This window comes from Leuciscus leuciscus (genome assembly GCF_965113295.1).
Source record: "Leuciscus leuciscus genome assembly, chromosome: 13".
In the NCBI taxonomy this organism is placed as follows: Eukaryota; Metazoa; Chordata; class Actinopteri; order Cypriniformes; family Leuciscidae; genus Leuciscus; species Leuciscus leuciscus.
This window is the reverse complement of record NC_138737.1, coordinates 24,217,657-24,237,907: the sequence shown is the minus strand read 5'-3', so window position 1 is coordinate 24,237,907 and position 20,251 is coordinate 24,217,657. Positions and strand designations below refer to the sequence as shown.

Sequence of the window (20,251 nt, the reverse complement as noted above, 5' to 3'; positions counted from 1 at the left end):
TGATGCTTGCGTTAACAAGAACCACAAACAATTATAAGAAACTCTATTGGAGAAAAAAAAAAAACATTTAGAGAGCAAAAAGCAATGTTCAAACCAGTTATGTGATAATGTAAAGTTCTAACATTACCTGGAGACACTGATTTGATGCGGATTGGATGGGGGCAGGAGTTTAGGAGTCCACGCACATCTCCTAAAGTCAGGCCCAAAACAGGAGTTCCCCCGATTTCTATGATGATATCGCCAACTGTGATCCCTCCCCCTGGTGCAGCCGTGACGAATGGGAACTCTCCATAATCGGCCCCGCCTCCAATGGCAATTCCCAACTCTCCAGAGCCGCCAACCAGTGGTATGAAGGTCTCCTGCACTTTGGAGCGCCAGTGCAGCTTCTTTCCTGCAACCTTAGACATGGCCAACGAACTGACAGAGAAAAAGAGAAAGAGAGAGAGAGGATATAGACAGAGATTAAATTCATGTCAGTAGGGAATAAACATAGAAAATCTAATGCTAAACATTCAGTGTTTGGACACGTTGTAAATATCCATGGATGTAAGGTTTTCAAAAGACCACATAATCACAGAATATTCATTTTTGCATGAACTATTTCTTTAAATCTAGGGCTAAGATGAAGCAGACAGATCAGGGAGGGCAGGGGTCAACATGTGCCCTACACAACAAGGAGTATGCCCTCATTTCTATGTGTTCTGTAAAGAGCCTCCAGGCAAATCTACAGATGCCATCTCAGTGGGAGGCACAATGAACATACACAAACCCCCTTCACCAAAACAGGTGGAGGAGCTCTTCAAGGCATACATGCTATTTGAAGAAACCCCTCAACAAAACACCTACAGTGGCCCCAAAAAATATTTCAGCACTAAAAGCATGCTTAAAAATGTATTAATATCATTGTATTAGACAAAGAATCATGAAAGCAAGTGATATATTTGAAAGAAAGATAGTATAAGCATATTGCCAAGCACATAATCATTTAAAACCAGAGATATTTTCTTTAAAACTGATGACAATTTAATATGCCTACATTATATGACAATTCTATGATAAAAAAATCATAAATTGCTTGTTATTTTAAGTTTTAAGCTTATGTTCCTTTATTTTAAGTCCCATTAGATAAAAGCATTTGCTAAATGAATAAACATAAATGTAAATTTAAAGAGGATATATTAAGCTTTATGGGAAGAGAGGTGCTGCTGCTGCAATGTAAATATTATGCAAAATAATGTGTTTTTGAACAATCAAGCATGAAAACCTATTCTAGTAGACCCCAAAAAACTAAATCAAAGCTTTGTAAAAGGGCATAATATGGCCTCTTTAAGACCCCCCAAAAATTATTAAAAACATTTTGCATTTGAAACATCTACATAGTAAAACTTCACCTGTGTGAACTTGAAAAGGACTGACTTCATACATTTACAAAAAAAATCAAAAAAAAAAATCACCATGACACAGTTGACTAAAAGTCATTGCAAAAATGTCTCCGAAAAGTTACGTTATTTCGGAGAAAATCTCTAGCAGCATTTGTTTGCAGACGCCACTTGATTTGATATTGTATTATCTAATGCAATAAAATGAATACATTTTAAGTGTGGCTTAAGTGACCAAATACTATTTTGGGCCACTCTATATTGTTTTTGTTTTTCAACAAAATCCTCTAGAACTGTCCAACTGGGGCCTGTGCTCTGTAATATTAGGCTGCATATACAAAATTGATATTGCATAACGTAAACAAAGCTTACTGAAATGATGATTTACTGCTGTATTACATATAAATATACAACTGTGTCTATTCTTCATGTAGACTTTTCATGTCAATGTACCATATATAAAATTATATTTTAATTATACATTGCTCATTAATACTTGCAAAATGAAAACTTAAATTAGCTATATGTAGCATGGTAATACCATGTCCATGGTATTGAAGCACCTTGCAGTACCATGTAAATGTATTATATATGCAGTATAAAATAAACAACTTTATTATCTAAAAAGACAATTTCAATAGTTTAATTTAAGATTTTTTTTTTTTTTTTAAGATTATACAGAAGAGACAGTCCAATTATAGCCCCAAAACATATAAAACAATATTTTTCACTCAATTCTTACTTGGCAACATTGATCAATTTCAAAGGAGTTTCAGCTTTCTTTAGTAAAATTAGAATGGACAGATCCTCTGATGTAAAGGTGACAGACAGACCATAATTTAAAGAGACTAGGACTTTTAAATCTCAGAGCTTTAACATGCAGAGATGCCCCACTAAGTGACAGTTGGCCGGGCTCGCGCGAGGGGCAGGTGCAGTCTGAGCGAGAGCGCCTTGAGACATGACAGTATTGGAGCAGCGCTGTCATTCCCTCGCCGGCCCCATCCAATCTCTTACTCTGAAGCGACTTTAAAGCGGCAGAGATGTGTAGATGTCCGGCGAGAAACAGATAGGGGAAAGAGAGAGATAATCAGAGAGGGAGATCAAGAAAGGACAGATGGCGAGGGAGCATGAGGGGCTGACAGAATGAAGGAATGAACGTGAGAGGAGGGCAAGGAGTCGGGTCACGGAGGAAAACACAGAGGTAGGTTAGTTAGAGGACTGATGCCAGATAGAGCAGGAGATAGTGATAGACAAGAGGGGATAAGGATTAGATAAGATGGGGGAAAATATGTTTGTGAAGGCCAAAGGGGATAAAGCAGATCAAGCGGTCAGTGTGGAAAAAAAAGAGCAAGACTACTGCCGTACAAATATTTGCAATGAAAACTGCCAAAATACCAAAGCTATTAAAGGTGATACTCTGGCAATTTCATCAAGAAATTATAGCTTCTAAAGATTGTTTTGAAATATTTGCATATTATAGCTCCCCTAAATCTTTTTTAGTATTACACATCTGTGCTGTACCATTGGTGCTATGAACATGAATAACATTTCACGTGATAAGGCTTTTTGAGGTGTGATATTACTTTTCTAATATTCCAATACTTGGCAGATGATTAAACTGTTAAATAAATTATTAACCATCTCTAATACTTTCACAATCACCTAGCAACACCCTAAAATGTCCGGGACTGCAAACAGACAAACATCTAGCAAACACCTATAACACCCTAGTAACCACCTAGCAATGCTGTAGCAACCAAGTAACCACCAAGAAACCACCCAACACAAGCAACCATCTAGCTACCATCCAGAAGACACTAGCAATCACCTAGCAACACCCTGGCAACTAATAAACCACACAGAAATGTCCTAAAAACCAAGCAACCACCTAGCAATGCTTTAGCAACCAAATACCCACACAGACCACACTTGCAATCACCTAGCAACACCCTAGCAACTAATTAGCCACACAGAAATGTCCTAGAAAACCAAGTGACCATCTAACAACACCTTAAAACACCCTAACACACTGAAGCAACCAAGTAACTAGCTGTCATGAACAAAAACATTTTCTAGTCAACTAATAGTTGCTCATTTAGGCCATAATAGTTGACTACCCCTGGTAAAAACAAACAAACTTTAAACCACTCTAGGCTAGTTTGCTTGTTTATGATAATCTAAGTTGGTTTAAACTGTTAGCTGGTTTAACTCACAGCCTGGCCTTGCTGGTGTTCAACTGGTTTAGCTGGTCTCCCATTCTCAACCACCTCTAAAACAGTGTTGTTACGGCTGAAAATAGTTGTTTTTCCCACAGGATATTTTAAGATTATTTAGATTTTAGAATATAAAATGCATAAAACCCTAAAAAAATAAAAAAAAATAAAAAAGCACCCTGTGAGCATCTTTGCACTGTTTCTACAACCATAAAACATGATTTATTGCAAGGCAGCACATGAGTTAGCTTCCAGCGCCATCTTACACTTTCCTCTTAATTGTCTCTGTTACGTTATTACCACAGGGGGGTCTGAGAAAGATCAATATACCCTAATTGGTGATCGATACAATCCTAACCAGGGGTCAGATGGAGGAGCAGTCAAACAGACTGTGGCACAGTAGTAGTCACCACGGTTATGGCGCCTGCACGTCCCCTCAGGCTGTCCTGCCCACCAGGCTTAATGAGGCTAATTAAACAGCACGAGAAGCATCTGAGGAGATATGACTAATTGTTTCCAGTTGAGCAATTGGCCGATCGGTCATTTATCCAGCCCCACCCCCTGGAGATCCAGCAGCTGATAGGAGGAGTCTTTTCTTTAACAGCTACAGAGACAGAGATAAACTGAGCCAGGCTCCACGCAGGCTGCCATTGGCACAGGAAGAGGAGTCGTGGATATGACCTTGGAGCAGGAGAGCTCAGGTGTCCATGGATAGAGGGGCGGGATAACAAGTATCTATGTACACAAAAATACATTCCCTTACAGTGATTAAATAACTTTAGGGAACATGTTGTAAGAATTAGAAGTGAAAACGGAAATTAAGACGGTACAATCTATTGAAAGAACGGTGCTTCTGTCACTTATAGTCTCATTTCATGTGTGGAAATGGATGTATGATTAAATATAGCATCTAAGGTCTATAGGTAGAGTTGAGTGATTTGTTACGTGAGCTGAAAGGCGTATGTTTCAATGTCATGCATGTATACAGATAAACACATGCTGTATTTTCCCTTCTCTGTTCTTTTTCTGTCCAGCTGTGTGACCTTCTGTTGGGACAGTAACTCTGCACATGGTTTTTGCACATGAAACAGGGATGCATGCAGCTCCAATTTATAATAGGTAAAAAATAAAAATATATTATAAAGGATATAATATAATATAATTTGATTTATAAATAAAGGAACATTTGACAAGGTGTTGACTTGACAGTCTAAGCTTAAAATAAACCTTGATGACAGACAGACAGACAGACAGATAGATAGATAGATAGATAGATAGATAGATAGATAGATAGATAGATAGATAGATAGATAGATAGATAGATAGATAGATAGATAGATAGATAGATAGAACTACAGACAGACAGACAGACAAGATAGATAGATAGATAGATAGATAGATAGAACTACAGACAGACAGACAGACAGACAGACAGACAGACAGATAGATAGATAGATAGATAGATAGAATGATAGATAGATAGATAGATAGATAGATAGATAGATAGATAGATAGATAGATAGATAGATCTACAGAAAGACAGACAGATAGATAGATAGATAGATAGATAGATAGATAGATAGATAGATAGATAGATAGATAGATAGATAGATAGATAGATAGATAGATAGAACTACAGACAGACAGACAAGATAGATAGATAGATAGATAGATAGATAGATAGATAGATAGATAGATAGATAGATAGATAGATAGATAGATAGATAGATAGATAGATAGATAGATAGATAGATAGATAGATAGATAGATAGATAGATAGATAGATAGATAGATAGATAGATAGATAGATAGATAGATAGATAGATAGAGGCCCAAGCTGTCCATTTACTTGTAGCAAGATCAAGCAAATATATCCCTAGTTACAAACTCAAATGTCTAGAGGTGTCTTTGTGTTACACAAACTGTCAAGTCTGGTTGCTTTGAGACGGCTCATTCTGTCAGGCACACACACACACACACACACACACACACGCACACACACAGTGCTGGTTCTGGTTATACAGCTACACATCTTCACGCTCTAGAGTCTAGACTGTCAACCTTGCTCAGCAGCATTAGTTCCATCTATTCAAAGGTGGAAACTGTGTGAGATGAAAACCCTCCTTGTCATTGCTGCAAATAAAAAGAGCATTTTGATCTATATCTAAGGGAAATAAAATACATTTGATGTATACATGTGTAAATTCATCTTCATTTAATTTTGATTATTTGTCATTAGTAATACTGGCAAATTTATTATTATATTATATTATATTTATATATTACATATTAGTACATAATATTATAATTACAAACAAAACCGTTATAATGATTTTAGAAACATAGAAACACTGCTTTAGAAAAGCTGTTTTATAACAACCGGCTGTAGTCTGAACTAGAAACTCTGGTGGCTCTATGAAGATGCTGCATATTTTACATGTAGTGTTGAAAATGCTGACCCTTAAGGTCAAGAAAGAGCTGACCACCCCATATCCGTTTTCGCATCCACCCCTCTGTTCTGCTAGGATGGCTCACCAGTGAAATTCCATACAGTCCCGGAGCAAAACAATCCACCACATCTACCGCCATTGTTGTTTTCTCTCAAAATACATCCTATATTTCCTCATAAGACCTATTTTTGGATCAGTCTTTATTCCAGGAACACCCATGGCATCTCATTCAAGAGAACATGAATAACTAATGCTATAGGCTATACATCGTGTGTGCCAATGATGCTGCGTGTCTGTTCGTGGTCAGAATGTGGAACAATGGATGTTCATCTATGAATTCATTATCGTAGTCGACCTTACCCTGGGCCGCTGACTTTTTAGAGACTGCTGAATTCATTATCACTGTTAGTGTTTAAGTGTCATATTGTAGGTGTTCAAAGAAAAGCATTATCGGAATGCAGACTTTTCTGGAACGGTAGGAAAGCATTAAACTTTCAAAGTCAACATGAAACAGAAGTTGTGATAGTCTTTTTCTTCCCTATTATTGTGATGTATATATCCGAGTGAGACGAATTCTCAGAAAAGAAAAAATGTAGGTGGGACTTGAATTTGTTAATCTGGCAATGATTGGATCATTGTAGTTTGCTATTGCTGTGATCTCATGTGAGTAACAGATTGTCCCGCGCTCGCGCTAGTAAACAGAGAATCAGAGAATCAGAGAAGAGAAGTCTATGGAAGCTTGTTTCCACCACGGAATAAAAAAATTATACATTTTGACTTTTTTGTCTCACAATTGTGTGTTTATATCTCATAATTATGACTTGATAACCCACAATTGCGAGTTTAAATCTCACAATTCCGAGATAAAAGTCAGAATTGCGAGAAAGTCAGAATTGTAAAGTATAGCAATTTTCCATAGATGTCGCTGCAAGTTGGAAGGGAAGTTATTTTGATTTAATATTACGATGGCACATGAATAAAAAAATAATGATGATGGATAAATCATTTAGAGTAAATATAGCAATATTCAATAAAAATTCAAATAAATCCATTTTGATTTTGTGGTGACTATAGAACTGCAGAAAGGTAAGTCTTGGTTGGATGGAAACAGCGAGCCATTTCAAAGCACGTTCATTATTATGAACACCCAAAGGACAGAGGGAGATAAAAAATAAATATGAGTAACTTTTTTTGGCCAGTGAAGATAAACAGGGGCTCCAGGCTTGTGACACTAATTAGAAGCTGACTATACGGCAATAAAGGGATTTATCCGTTCAGACGGCACTCAGAGATAAAATAGCAAAGATTCATAACATTTAATGATAATGTAATTAGAAAAATTGAGGCTCTTTTTACATAATTATCAAAGTAATACTGCAATGAAACTTCATTGAAATCTGTCAAAAAATGGAAATTATTGATAAATATGAATTACATGATGGACAGTCACAATAGTGTCCTTATAATCTTTTTTCTTTTCTTTTTTTATCAAGATCATTCAGAGTGCTGTGTTGGTCACCCATGGGGAGATATTGCAGCTAATGCTTGCAAAAAATAAAAACAAATTAAATAGGAAAAGCATGTAAAAATGTAAAATCCTGTTAATTGGTTAACTGTCAGATCAGATGATTCCCATATCCAGTAAAAATTATATTTTTAGTAGGAAAATACTGTCACGGGTCAAAAGCTTAATCCAAAAGAAGAGAAGCGTGAGGCAGAATAAATGAATAACAAAGACTTTAAATCAACACAAAGAGCGAAGGCAATGGCATACATAACTAATATACTGTAACTTCAACGAGAGACCATGAACAGAGGAGAACTCAGGGCTTAAATACACAAAGGAAGATCATCAACAGAACAGGGAACAGGTGAGGACTAAACTGAAACCATGACAACTAATGAATGACTCGAACTCAGGTGAAACAGAGACAACGGAATCTAAGGGGCTGTTTACATGACATCGTTTTCAACTAAAAACGCAAATACTTTTTATTGGCTTTCATTTACACGACAACTGTGTTTTGGGTGCCTGAAAAAGCAATCTTTGGAAAGCGGGTTTCAAAGTGCAAGTTTTTGAAAACGGTCTCTGTGTAAACAACAACAAAAAAACTAGAAAACTATGACAAAATGCACAGGTGTATTACGTGTTCATCTATTGGCCTGGCAGCAGAACACAGCGTTTTTAGTTGTTTTCGTGGATCCGTGTGAATGGGGATCGTTTTGACAATGGTGTTGTATGTACACGGAAAACTCAAAGGAAAAACTTCTTCCCTTAGACTAGAAACTAAATAAGACAATGTAACAGAACATGACTGATGAATATATGTAATTGTACTGCATTTGTATTGTTTAAAAATATAGAATTTAATTTATCAATCTATATTTTCTATATTTAACAAGACAATACGTGTATTTTTACAGTAAAACATTGTTCAAAAATATATTTTTTGCAAGCAAAATATATGAATATATTTTAAACATAGTTGTGTTTTGATTTATTATTAGTTATCCAGTATACTTAACTAACAATAACAATACATTTGTTACATACAGTATTCACTCATCTTTGTTAACGATAGCTAATAAAAATACAACTGTTCATTGTAGTTCACGTTAGCTCAGGTCTATTAAATAATATTAATGGACAGCTTTTGATTTTAATAATGTATTGGTAAATGTTGAAAATAACACTAAGATTAATAAATGCTTTAGAAGTTTTTTATTGTTAGTTCATGTTATCTAATATTAAATGAAATATATTGCTCATTGTCAGATATTATTACATTAATGTTAACAAATAAAATCTTATTGTAAAGTGTTACAACGATTATTATTTTGTGGCATGAGTTGTAGTGTGATGTTTTTTTTTTTCATGGTTATGTCTCAACTAGGTTGTGTTAAACTCATGAAAATGAAGAACATTAGTAGAATAGTCTTTAATGAAAAAGCTCAGGAAATAATACAGGATACCAAACGGAACACAACATTACATTGATGAGAAAATGGAGCAAACAAAGGAGCTTGATAAGATAATTAACAGGACACAGGTGAATAACATGAATTAAACAAACTGGGAGAAACTAGGTCACAGGAAACACAAAGAAACTAGGCATACATGTAACAAGTTAACGATGTGTACTGTCTGAACATGTTTCACATGTTTAATTTTTTTATTTAAAGGTCATTAATGATAAACTAAGTAATTTATCTGACCTTCTATTTACCACCTGTATTATCATGATTATATATTTTGGTATAAACATTTCAGTTAAAGATAGGGTCAATGTTGTTCCGCAAATCTTGGAGCCCGCACCTACAAACTGCAATCTCAATCTCAACAGAGACGTGCCCAAATTATGAAAGTACAGAGAAGAGTGTAAACAAAATGACTCAATTACAAGAGTGTCTAATTGAATTCCATAGTCAATCAATCAAAAAATGGGCAACGCACATTTGAAAGTGAGAGACAAAAAGAAACAGTGACTGAGACAGAGTAAAGATTAAACCACCAAAGGATTGAATTTAAAAGAACATGTTGTTTATCAAAAAAAGAATTTCATAAAAATATAATGTATATACGGCAGAAATAAAAAAATGTCCACCAAGAATGAAGACTAACGGTCATTAACAATAACACATCTACCAGCAACAGCAACAAACCACAGTAGGTAAAATATTAAGTTATCTGACTCATGGCATCTATCCTAACAGAAATAAACAAGAGCTGTAAGGTGAATATTGCACCTGTTATATCTGATTAATCTTATAAACATGCAGTGACAGCATCTGCTCAACAATCTAGATAGAACATTTATTCCAGTCAAAGCAGGAAAAGCACCTCATTCATATGAGAAACACCTTGCTCTAATAGGAATATCACTCAGCGTGAAACAGGCATCTGTGTTTGTGCGGACTGATTGTTATGCCAGCTGGGGACAAAAGTGGGGAAAGACAAAGGAAACAAATCTTTGAATTAATACTGAGCATTTCACCTTGCAGGTTTTCTCCTTTACAAACCGTGTGAGGAATCAATTTACTCAGTCATTCCACCTTGTTTGTTTTATCCTTGCTGTATTAGTGTTGTTAAGCATGAGAACTCTCTGACTGCACAATGAAATGAATTACTTCCCTTCACAGAATCCTGAGGGACGAATAGTCCAATAATGCTTTTATTGGTTTCTTGATATTTTATATAACAGGGGTCCACCTTTAATTATATATTTGAAAATCTGAAAATTTGATAGATGACTATCCAAATAAACATCAACTACGCTTACCCTTGTGGAAAAAGAAATATGCTTTAGCATACTTTTAAAAAGAGTACTTAATAATGAATTGTATACTTAAAAGAATATCCTTAAGTGCAAACTTTAGGTAAAGTTCCCCTTCGTCAGCTCACTACTACTTAAGTCAGAAGTGATTCTGACGAATGGGGATCGCTTGCGAGCCTATCTACTTCGAGTGAAACTAAACGAGCCAATGCACATTGGCATGTGATAATTGCACCAGCTGCTGTGCATCGCGTCACATCCTTGTCTTTCGCTTCGGAGCCAGACAGTGCATGCTGTTCCTGTTCTCTCAAGCATCTGTTAGAGTGTTGCTGTTCGAGTCTCTGCTGGAAGGAGCCTCTGTGAGCTGGTGTTGGCGTGACGGCGTGTGCAGTGAGGATCGTGATTCTCCGAGAGTGTGCGCCTTCAATGAGAAAAGCTGTTCATTCAGCTTGTTGGTTTCAGTGGGCGTTTCCCAAGAGTGAATTACTATCGCCCTGTGTCTTGCCGCGGCTATCTCCCTCCGCCTCAGCACCAGAGAGAGCAAATTCACAAAAGAGCTTACACGATCTGACCATGTTTCTTTTTCAAGATGCCATTCAGATCGTGTGTTTCAGGATGCGGCCAATGTTTGACTCCGGCTGACGGGCATGATCACTGTATCACGTGGTTGGGCTATAGGCACGCAGAAATGACGCTCATGGATGACTCATGTTCCCACTGCGGGAACATAACCATCGCGGTGTTATGGTCGAGACTCCGTTACCTCGAAAGAGGTGGAGCCCCTTCACTTATTCCCCGATCTAGCGCTTCTTCTGCCCAGCAGAAGTGCTGTCTCTCAGCGCCCCGCCCCAATGCCTTTCTTTCCGGAAGTGTATGAAGAGGTTACCAGAGTATGGACGGCACCTGGGGGGGATCTCCACGTGTCATACTGGGGTCTCCACCAGAACGGTTTCGGGCATCTGCATCAGCTGTGTCCCAATACCTCTACCTCCTGGCTGGGAAATCTGCACCTCCCCTCCCGGGCATGTAAGTTCTCGTCCACTCTCGCGGACAAGGCTTACTCAGCCTGTGGAGAAGTTGTCTCCACCCTGCATGCCATGGTGCTCCTGCAGGTCTACCAGGCCAAGGCGCTCAATGAATTGCACAAGGGTAGTTCCGAGCCAGGGGTTATGCAGGAACTGCGTACAGCAACGGACATGTCCACGTTAGTTGTCCAGGGCAGTCCAGCGGTACCCACATTTTCAATAAAAGTGCAATTTCTCACAAGAGGGCGCGGATTGCAGTGAGCGACGCTCCCATGCCTTGGCACTCCTTTCACCCTCTTCCGTTGCCAGCGGGCAACAGCGTGCGACTCGGGGACACCACCAAGCCTTCCCACGCACCCTCTGCCCCACCTTGGAACCAGGTAAGTGTGGCACAACACATTCAGACTCCGCTTCGGGCCGCCTCAGTGCCTCCCGAGCCGGGTGCTTCCCAGCCTGTCTCACTGGCTCATCCGTACCATCAGACTCAGCTATGCGATTCAGTTCGCCCGGAGCCCTCCCAAGTTCATGTTATGTCTCATGTCTTGCGGGCAGAGATCGATGTCCTACAGGCGAAGGGTTGGGGAGTCCAGCTGTTATAAAGACAGGGTTCTACAGCCCCTACTTCATTGTACCCAAGAAAGGCAGTGGGTTACGGCCGATCTTGGACCTCGATTCTTTCTCGACACAGACCGTTCCTGCGGTTTGCGTTCGAGGGACGGGCATATCAGTAAAAAGTCCTGCCCTTCGGGCTGTCCCTGTTGTCCCGCGTCTTCACGAAAGTCGCGGAGGCAGCCATTTTTCCACTCCGAGAACGCGGTATTCTCAACCATCTCAAAGACTGGCTGATTCTGGCTCAGTCTCGAGATCAGTTGTGCGAACACAGGGACATGGTGCTCCATCACCTCAGCCTGTTTGGGCCTTTGGGTCAACTGGGACAAGAGCAAACTCTCCCCTGTGCAGAGTATCTCTTATCTCGGTATGTAGTTGGACTAGGTCAACCAGACAGCGCGACTCACAGAGGAGCACGTCCAGTCAGTGTTGAACTGCTTGAGAACAATCAAGAGCAGGACAGCGGTCCCACTGAAACTTTTTCAGAGGCTCCTGGGGCATATGGCATCCGCAGCCGCAGTAACGCCGCTCGGATTGCTTCATATGAGACCGCTTCAGCACTGGCTTCACGGCCAAATCCCGAGATGGGCGACTCATCTTGGTAAAAGTACCAAGATGGCGGCGCGAGTACATCGCGAGGCTCGCGGTCTCTCCAGATTCTGCAATTTAGCAGTATTTTTCTTGCTCATTTCGGGTCTGTTCGTGCAGAACAGTTGTGCCTTAACATCGTACACCCAAGGTGAGCTTTTGGATATTGGTTTGCGAATTTCCGACAGTTTTATGGACAACCTTCGACTCCTTCCTGAGATCGCCAAAACACCCGAGGCTATGCACTCTGCCCGGCCGGGCGGAAGTGCTCGCAGGCGGCGTCGAGATCGTAAACAAAGGCGGGGGAAGCGCGGAGGACTAAGAGCTAAGCTAAAGCTAACACCACACCGGCTCTCTTTACCCAGCATTTTCCTTGCCAATGTACGGTCGCTGTTGAACAAAATGGAGGAGATTCGACTCAACATCACATACAGCAAGAGACTTTTGAACTGTAATGTTCTAATTTTCACGGAAACATGGTTAAACAGCGGAATACCGGACAACGCTATTGAGCTAGCGGGACGCCATACATTCCGGGCGGATAGAACATTAGATGGCTCCGGTAAGACCAGAGGTGGTGGATTGTGCATTTACATTAACAAAGCTTGGTGCACAAACTCTGCTATTGTTGGGAGACATTGTTCAGCTAACCTTGAGTTTCTCATGGTTAAATGTAGACCGTTTTATCTACCGCGGGAGTTCACTTCCACTATTATAACTGCAGCCTATATTCCCCCGGATGCTGATGCCAAGTTTGCTATGAAAGAACTTCACGCAGCCATCAGTAAACAACAGACCGTTCACCCGGAAGCTGCGTTTATTGTTGCGGGTGATTTTAATCATTCAAACTTAAAGTCAGTGCTACCGAAATTTCACCAGCATGTTTCCTGTCACACCAGAGGAAACAAAACCTTAGACCATGTTTACACAAACATGGCTGGAGCTTACGTCGCGACACCCCTCCCCCACCTGGGACAGTCAGATCACCTTTCTTTGTTCCTCACCCCCAAATATGCACCTCTCATCAATCGCGTGAAGCCATCAGTGAAGACCATCAAGGTGTGGCCTGTGGGGGCAGATTCCTCACTCCAGGAAAGGTTTCTACACACAGACTGGAGTATGTTTGCTTCTCAAGCCACCAGTGGCTCTCACACGGACATTGACTGCTACACCTCCTCTGTACTGGATTATATCAATACCACCATTGACAGTGTTACAACCCAGAAGCAGATCACCACATACCCAAATCAGAAGCCATGGATGAACAGGGAAGTGCGACTCCTATTGAAGACACGCAACACTGCCTTCAGATCAGGAGATGCACAAGCCTATAGCACATCCAGAGCAAATCTGAAAAGGGGCATCAAAGAGGCCAAGCACTGCTACAAGCTTAAGATAGAGGGACACTTTTCCAACGCTGACCCTCGGCGCATGTGGCAGGGCATTCAGGCCATCAGTGACTACAAACCCTCTCACTCCACCCCCGCAGCCACTGATGTCAACTTCCTGAACGAGCTAAATGACTTTTATGCTCGCTTTGAAAGAGACAACAGAGAAACTGCCACCAAGCTCAAATCCTCAGCTGACCACCCGCCGATCACACTCTCCTCCACAGATGTCTGCAATGCACTGAGCAGGATCAGCGCGCACAAGGCTGCTGGACCAGACAACATCCCTGGACGCGTACTCAGGGCATGTGCGGAGCAGCTCGCTGGGGTTTTTACAGACATTTTCAACCTGTCTCTTGCCCAAGCAGCTGTACCAACATGCTTTAAATGCACTTCCATTGTGCCAGTGCCAAAACACTCCAGCCCGAAGTGCCTTAACGACTACCGCCCTGTAGCACTCACACCCATCGTAATGAAGTGCTTTGAGCGGCTGGTCCTGGCACACCTAAAAGACTCTCTTCCATCCACATTGGACTCACACCAGTTTGCCTACCGTAGCAATAGGAGCACAGAGGATGCAGTTTCCATGGCACTGCACTCTGTGCTCACACATCTGGACAATAAGAACACTTATGCACGCATGCTGTTTGTTGACTTCAGCTCAGCATTCAACACTGTCATCCCAACTAAGTTAATAGCCAAACTTGGAGACCTGGGCATCAACACCTCCATGTGCAACTGGATTTTGGACTTTTTGACCAACAGACCCCAGAATGTTCGATCAGGCTCCAACTGCTCCACGTCCATCACACTCAACACTGGTGTACCACAGGGCTGTGTGCTAAGCCCGTTTCTCTACTCCCTCTTCACCTCCGACTGCAAGCCTGTGTACGGATCTAATTCCATCGTCAAGTTTGCGGACGACACTACGGTGATTGGTCTCATCAGCAACAACGATGAGACTGCCTATAGGGAGGAGATCAAGCACCTGGCCACATGGTGCACTGAAAATAACCAGCTCCTCAACACCACCAAAACGAAGGAGCTCATCGTGGACTTCAGGAAAGTGTCAAGAGGCACACACGACACCATCCACATCAATGGAATGGCTGTTGAGCGTGTCTCCAGTTTCAAGTTCCTGGGGACCCACATCTCGGCGGACATGACCTGGACAACCAACACCTCCAGCCTGGTCAAGAAGGCTCACCAGCGCCTTTTCTTCCTGAGGACACTGAGGAAGAATCAGCTTTCCTCCACTATCCTGGTGAACTTCTATCGCTGTGCAATAGAAAGCATCCTGACTAACTGTGCTACAGTGTGGTATGGGAGCTGTTCTGTTGCAGAGCGCAAGGCACTGCAGCGGGTGGTGAAAACCGCCCAGCGCATCACTGGGACTCCACTACCTGCCATCGAGCACATCCAGAGGAAACGCTGTCTGCATCGAGCTCGCAGCATCCTTAAGGACTCCTCTCACCCAGCCCACAGACTGTTTTCTCTCCTGCCCTCCGGCAGGCGTTTCAGGTGCCTCCGGACCAGGACCAGCAGACTAAAGAACAGTTTTTTCCCCAGAGCTGTCTCTTTATTAAACTCTAACCCTCATTGATCCCACTCCCCTCATATACTGATTGACTCTCCTCTCCCTCCTCACACCTGCCTCCATTTTGTTATTTGCAATACTATAATGTTCATTTGCACTGCTGACTGTTATTATAGAAACAACTGTTTACATATGCATCTTGCACTACTACCTTGACTGGAATATGCTTAATTTGCACTGCCGACTGTTTATTTACAGTACCGACTGTTTACATATACATTTGCAATACCGTACTTTAACTGTAATATGCAATTACTTCCACTGCACTTTCACTCGGATAGCTTCTGTCCAAACTTTATTTGCACTACTTTAAATCCATTGTTATACTGCTCATTTTAGCCTAACTTATACATATATCTATTTGTAAAATTCTGTTTATAGTAATAGCCATCTGTATATTATGCTCACATTCTGTTTATAGTAACACCCATCTGTATATATATTCATAGTACATATCTATCTGTAAAATTATGTTTATAGTAATAGCCATCTGTATATTATGCTCACATTCTGTTTATAGTAACAGCCATCTGTATATATATTCATAGTACATATCTATCTGTAAAATTCTGTTTATAGTAACAGTCATCTGTATATTATATTCAGTACATATCTATCTGTAAAAATTCTGTTTATAGTAATAGCCATCTGTATACTATATTCAGTACATATCTAGCTGTAAATTCTGTTCACAGTAATAGTTATCTGTATATTATATTCATAGGACAAATCTATCTGTAAATTTTTGTTTATAATAGTATTCAACTCTATATTTATTCAGTACATATCCATGTTCTGCACTTATGGAACCACTGTATATCCTGCACTTGCTGCTATTGCACTTCTGGTTAGACCTAAACTGCATTTCGTTGCCTTGTACCTGTACTTGTGTAATGACAATAAAGTTGAATCTAATCTAATCTAATCTAATCTCAGAGCGGTATGTACCAGGTGCACGTCACCCCACACTGCCTCCAAACCTTCATCCCTTGGTCGGACCCTCCGTTTCTACGGGCAGGCATTGGCACATCAATTGCCTCGAGTTGCTCACAGTACGCCTTGCACTGGGCCGCCTCAAAGGGCCGCTACATGGCAAGCACATACTGGTCCGTACGGACAACACTGTGACCGTTGCGTACATCAACCGCCAAGGTGGTCTATGCTCCCACCGCTTGTCGCATTTCGCCCGCCATCTCCTCCTATGGAGTCAGAAGCATCTGCCATTCACATCCCTTGCTTGCTCAGTTGTGCAGCTGACGAGCTCTCACGACAACCTACGCTCCCGGGAGAGTGGCGTCTCCATCCCCAGGCGGTCCAGCTGATATGGGACTTCTTCGGAGCCGCACAGATAGATCTGTTTGCCTCTCCGGACTCGACCCATTGCCCCCCTGACCGAGGGAACCCTTGGCACGGATGCACTGGCACACAGCTGGCCCCGGGGCCTGCGCAAGTATGCATTTCCCCCAGTGAGCCTTCTCGCACAGACACTGTGCAAAGTCAGGGAGGACGAGGAGCAGGTCTCGTTAGTTGCGCCGTATTGGCCCAACCGGACCTGGTTCCCAGAACTCATGCTCCTCGTGACAGCACCTCCTTGGCCCATTCCTCTGAGGAAGGACCTGCTTTCTCAGAGATGGGGCACTCTATGGCACCCGCGTCCAGACCTCTGGAAACTCCATGTCTGGTCCCTGGACGGGACGCAGAGGTTCTAGATGACCTACCCCAAGCGGTGGTAGACACCATCACTTCTGCTAGAGCCCCCTTAACGAGGCGCCTCTATGCTCTGAAGTGGAACCTGTTCGTCGAATGGTGTTCTTCCCACACAGTCGTGCTTTCTTTCCTGCAAGAAGGGTTGGAGCGAAGGCTGTCTCCCTCCACCCTCAAAGTGTATGTTGCCACTATCACCGCACATCATGATGCAGTTGAAGGTAAGTCGTTGGGAAAGCATGACCTGATCGTCAGGTCCCTGAGGGGAGCAAGGAGACTAAATCCACCAGGTAGTGAACCTGCAAGCGCTGCCTTCGGAGGAGGCAGACCCAGCCCTGGCTTTTCTCGGTCCCGTCCACTCCTTGCGGTTATACGTGGACAGAACGCAAAGCTTTAGGACCTCAGATCAAGTCTTCGTCTGTTACGGAGGCCAGTAGAAGGGAAAGGCTGTCTCCAAGCAGAGGATGGCCCACTGGATAGTGGATGCCATCACCTTGGCTTACAAAGCCCAAGACGTGCCTTGCCTGTTCGGGTTGCGAGCACACTCAAATAGAAGTGTTTCTTCCTCCTGGGCACTGGCTCAAGGCGCCTAGCTGACAAATATGTAGAGCTGCGGGCTGGGCGACACCTAACACGTTCGCTAGATTCTATAGCCTACGTGTAGAGCCGGTATCTTCCTGTATATGTATCTTCCCTTCCCCAAGGGCACGCTTTCCCAACATTATCCAAATCACTTCTGACTTACGTAGTAGTGAGCTGACGAAGGGGAACGTCTCGGTTACGTATGGTAACCCTCATTCCCAGAGGAGGGAATGGAGACGTAAGTTCCCTCACCACAATTGCTGAGCTTCCGCTGTATGGCTGAGTCACAGGTCCGGCTCCTCAGCGGAAAAACAAGGATGAGACGATAATGCAATTATCACATGCTAGGGCTGGGCGATATATCGCACAATATTGTTATGCGGATCTCATCAGTAAAGCCGGTTCCTTGATTAGTAGTAAATCGCCTTCACCTGCTTTCAGATGGAGCGGCATTTACTACAAAGAGCCGTAGTTAACTGACAAGCTGAGCCATATCGCATTAATATTGCGGACGTATCGCCAGCGATAATTAATGCGATATGGCTCAGCTTGTCAGTTAACTACGGCTCTTTGTAGTAAATGCCGCTCCATCTGAAAGCAGGTGAAGGCGATTTACTACTAATCAAGGAACCGGCTTTACTGACGAGATGCGCCTAACAATATCGTGCGATATATCGCCCAGCCCTATCACATGCCAATGTGCATTGGCTCGTTTGTTTCACTCGAAGTAGATAGGCTCTCAAGTGATCCCCATTCGTCAGAATCACTTCTGGCTTACGTCTCCATTCCCTCCTCGGGGAACGAGGGTTACAATACAAAATAGAGACGTTTTCGAACACTTAGTTGCATGTTATTTACAATTACATGAAAATGTATTATAGTTTAAATTTAAATTAAATGGAATTAGCTGAACTTGAGAGTACTCATTTGACCCACATAAGTAGGATGTAAGTACATCTTTATATGCAATTTCATACGTCTATTGTCTTAAAATATATGAACTGTAAATGCAATATTAACACACTGAAGTTAAAATTATAATCAAGTACTTTGCATATGCTTTAGTATGTTATTAAACACATCAAAATAAGTGCATTTTAAAACACAACAAAAGATTATTGAAACATGATGATTTAAAATGTACTTTAAATTAAAACTGACATTAAAAATGTTAAGTGCACTTTTTAAAGTGTCATGAAAGTGTAAGTAATTAAAGTGCACTTAAGTGGTCTTTTATTTCATTAATATTATCTCTTTACTATATTTATTATAAAAGTAAAATTTGTATAAACATACATTTAAGATTTGAAGTACACTACAAGTCCACATTCAATAAAATTAAGCACACTTCCTTTTCTTCTTATTCACAAGTCTATTCAGTGTTCATCAACATGACTCGCCGTATCACGGTAAAGTAATAGGAGAAATTATGACAGATATATACATCCATTTGGCATATGACTAATGAAAAAAGATGTGGGTAAAGTTCATCAAACTTTGAGCTAAGCCTACTTCTTGCTCCTACTGCTAGCAGCTAACAGCTTTTAGCATTTAGAGGCATCAGTTTATTTTTAACAAGATCCTGGACTATTTTAGTCTTTCCTTAACAGATTGTGTGCTACATATTGTTTTGTAAATCTTATACAATGTTATGCAGATTTTGAGAAGAGTCTTAAAGCTACAACAGCTAAAAACTCACCATTTATGTATAGAAAGTCAGTGAAAAATATTCATTAAAAACAGATTTTTGACTTGAGAAGATCGATAAGCCACGGCTTGACCTCTTGCCTGAATTAAAAGAATGCACTTTTTTTTTTTTTTGCAGTAAGGTGGAGTAGATTGTATATTTTTACTTTTTGGATTTATTATTATTTGTTATATGTTGGATTTATATTTATAAAAAGAGTGACATCATATCACGACCGTTGCAGTGCCCGTAGAAATTTTGCATTCTTAAATATAATGATGTAATTTTTCGGATCCCCTGTTACCAATTAATACCACACTTTGTACTATTGTATGCTATGCTTTGTTTGTTACTTGTTCTGTCTTCATAAAAAAATAAAAAAAAATTTTTTTAGTTACCGATACCTTCGTTCAAATGTTTTATTCGCTGTCAGTCATGTTCAGGTTTGGGGAGTAACGGAATACATGTAAAGGCATTACGTATTTAAAATACAAAATGAGTACCTGCATTCAGTTACAGTTAAAATTATTTGTAATCAGATTACAGTTACATTCGAAAATAATTTCGATTTCAGAATGGATTGCTTAAACTTTTTCTCTTATCAAAACAATTTCACTTCACATCAAAATACATAGTACACAACAGTCTAATGCATTACTAGGAATAATAATTTAAGCTTTGGCGTAGTCTAATATGTTTTAAAAACCTGCATTTGAGCAGTTATGTCACCCCTTCACTGTCCTAACCTGTATTTG

General features: G+C 40.9%; 1 protein-coding gene across 4 annotated transcripts in view; it reads right to left on the bottom strand.

Annotated features, from left to right (window-relative positions):
- Window positions 1-20,251, bottom strand: part of magixb (MAGI family member, X-linked b) — a 90,737-nt gene that overhangs the window by 62,703 nt on the left and 7,783 nt on the right. For all 4 annotated transcript variants that reach the window (XM_082189410.1, XM_082189407.1, XM_082189409.1 and 1 more), the window contains exon 2: window positions 128-417. In XM_082189410.1, coding sequence (XP_082045536.1) covers window positions 128-407 — 280 coding nt within the window. In that variant the 5' untranslated portion in view covers window positions 408-417. The remainder of the gene's footprint in view (window positions 1-127; window positions 418-20,251) is intronic.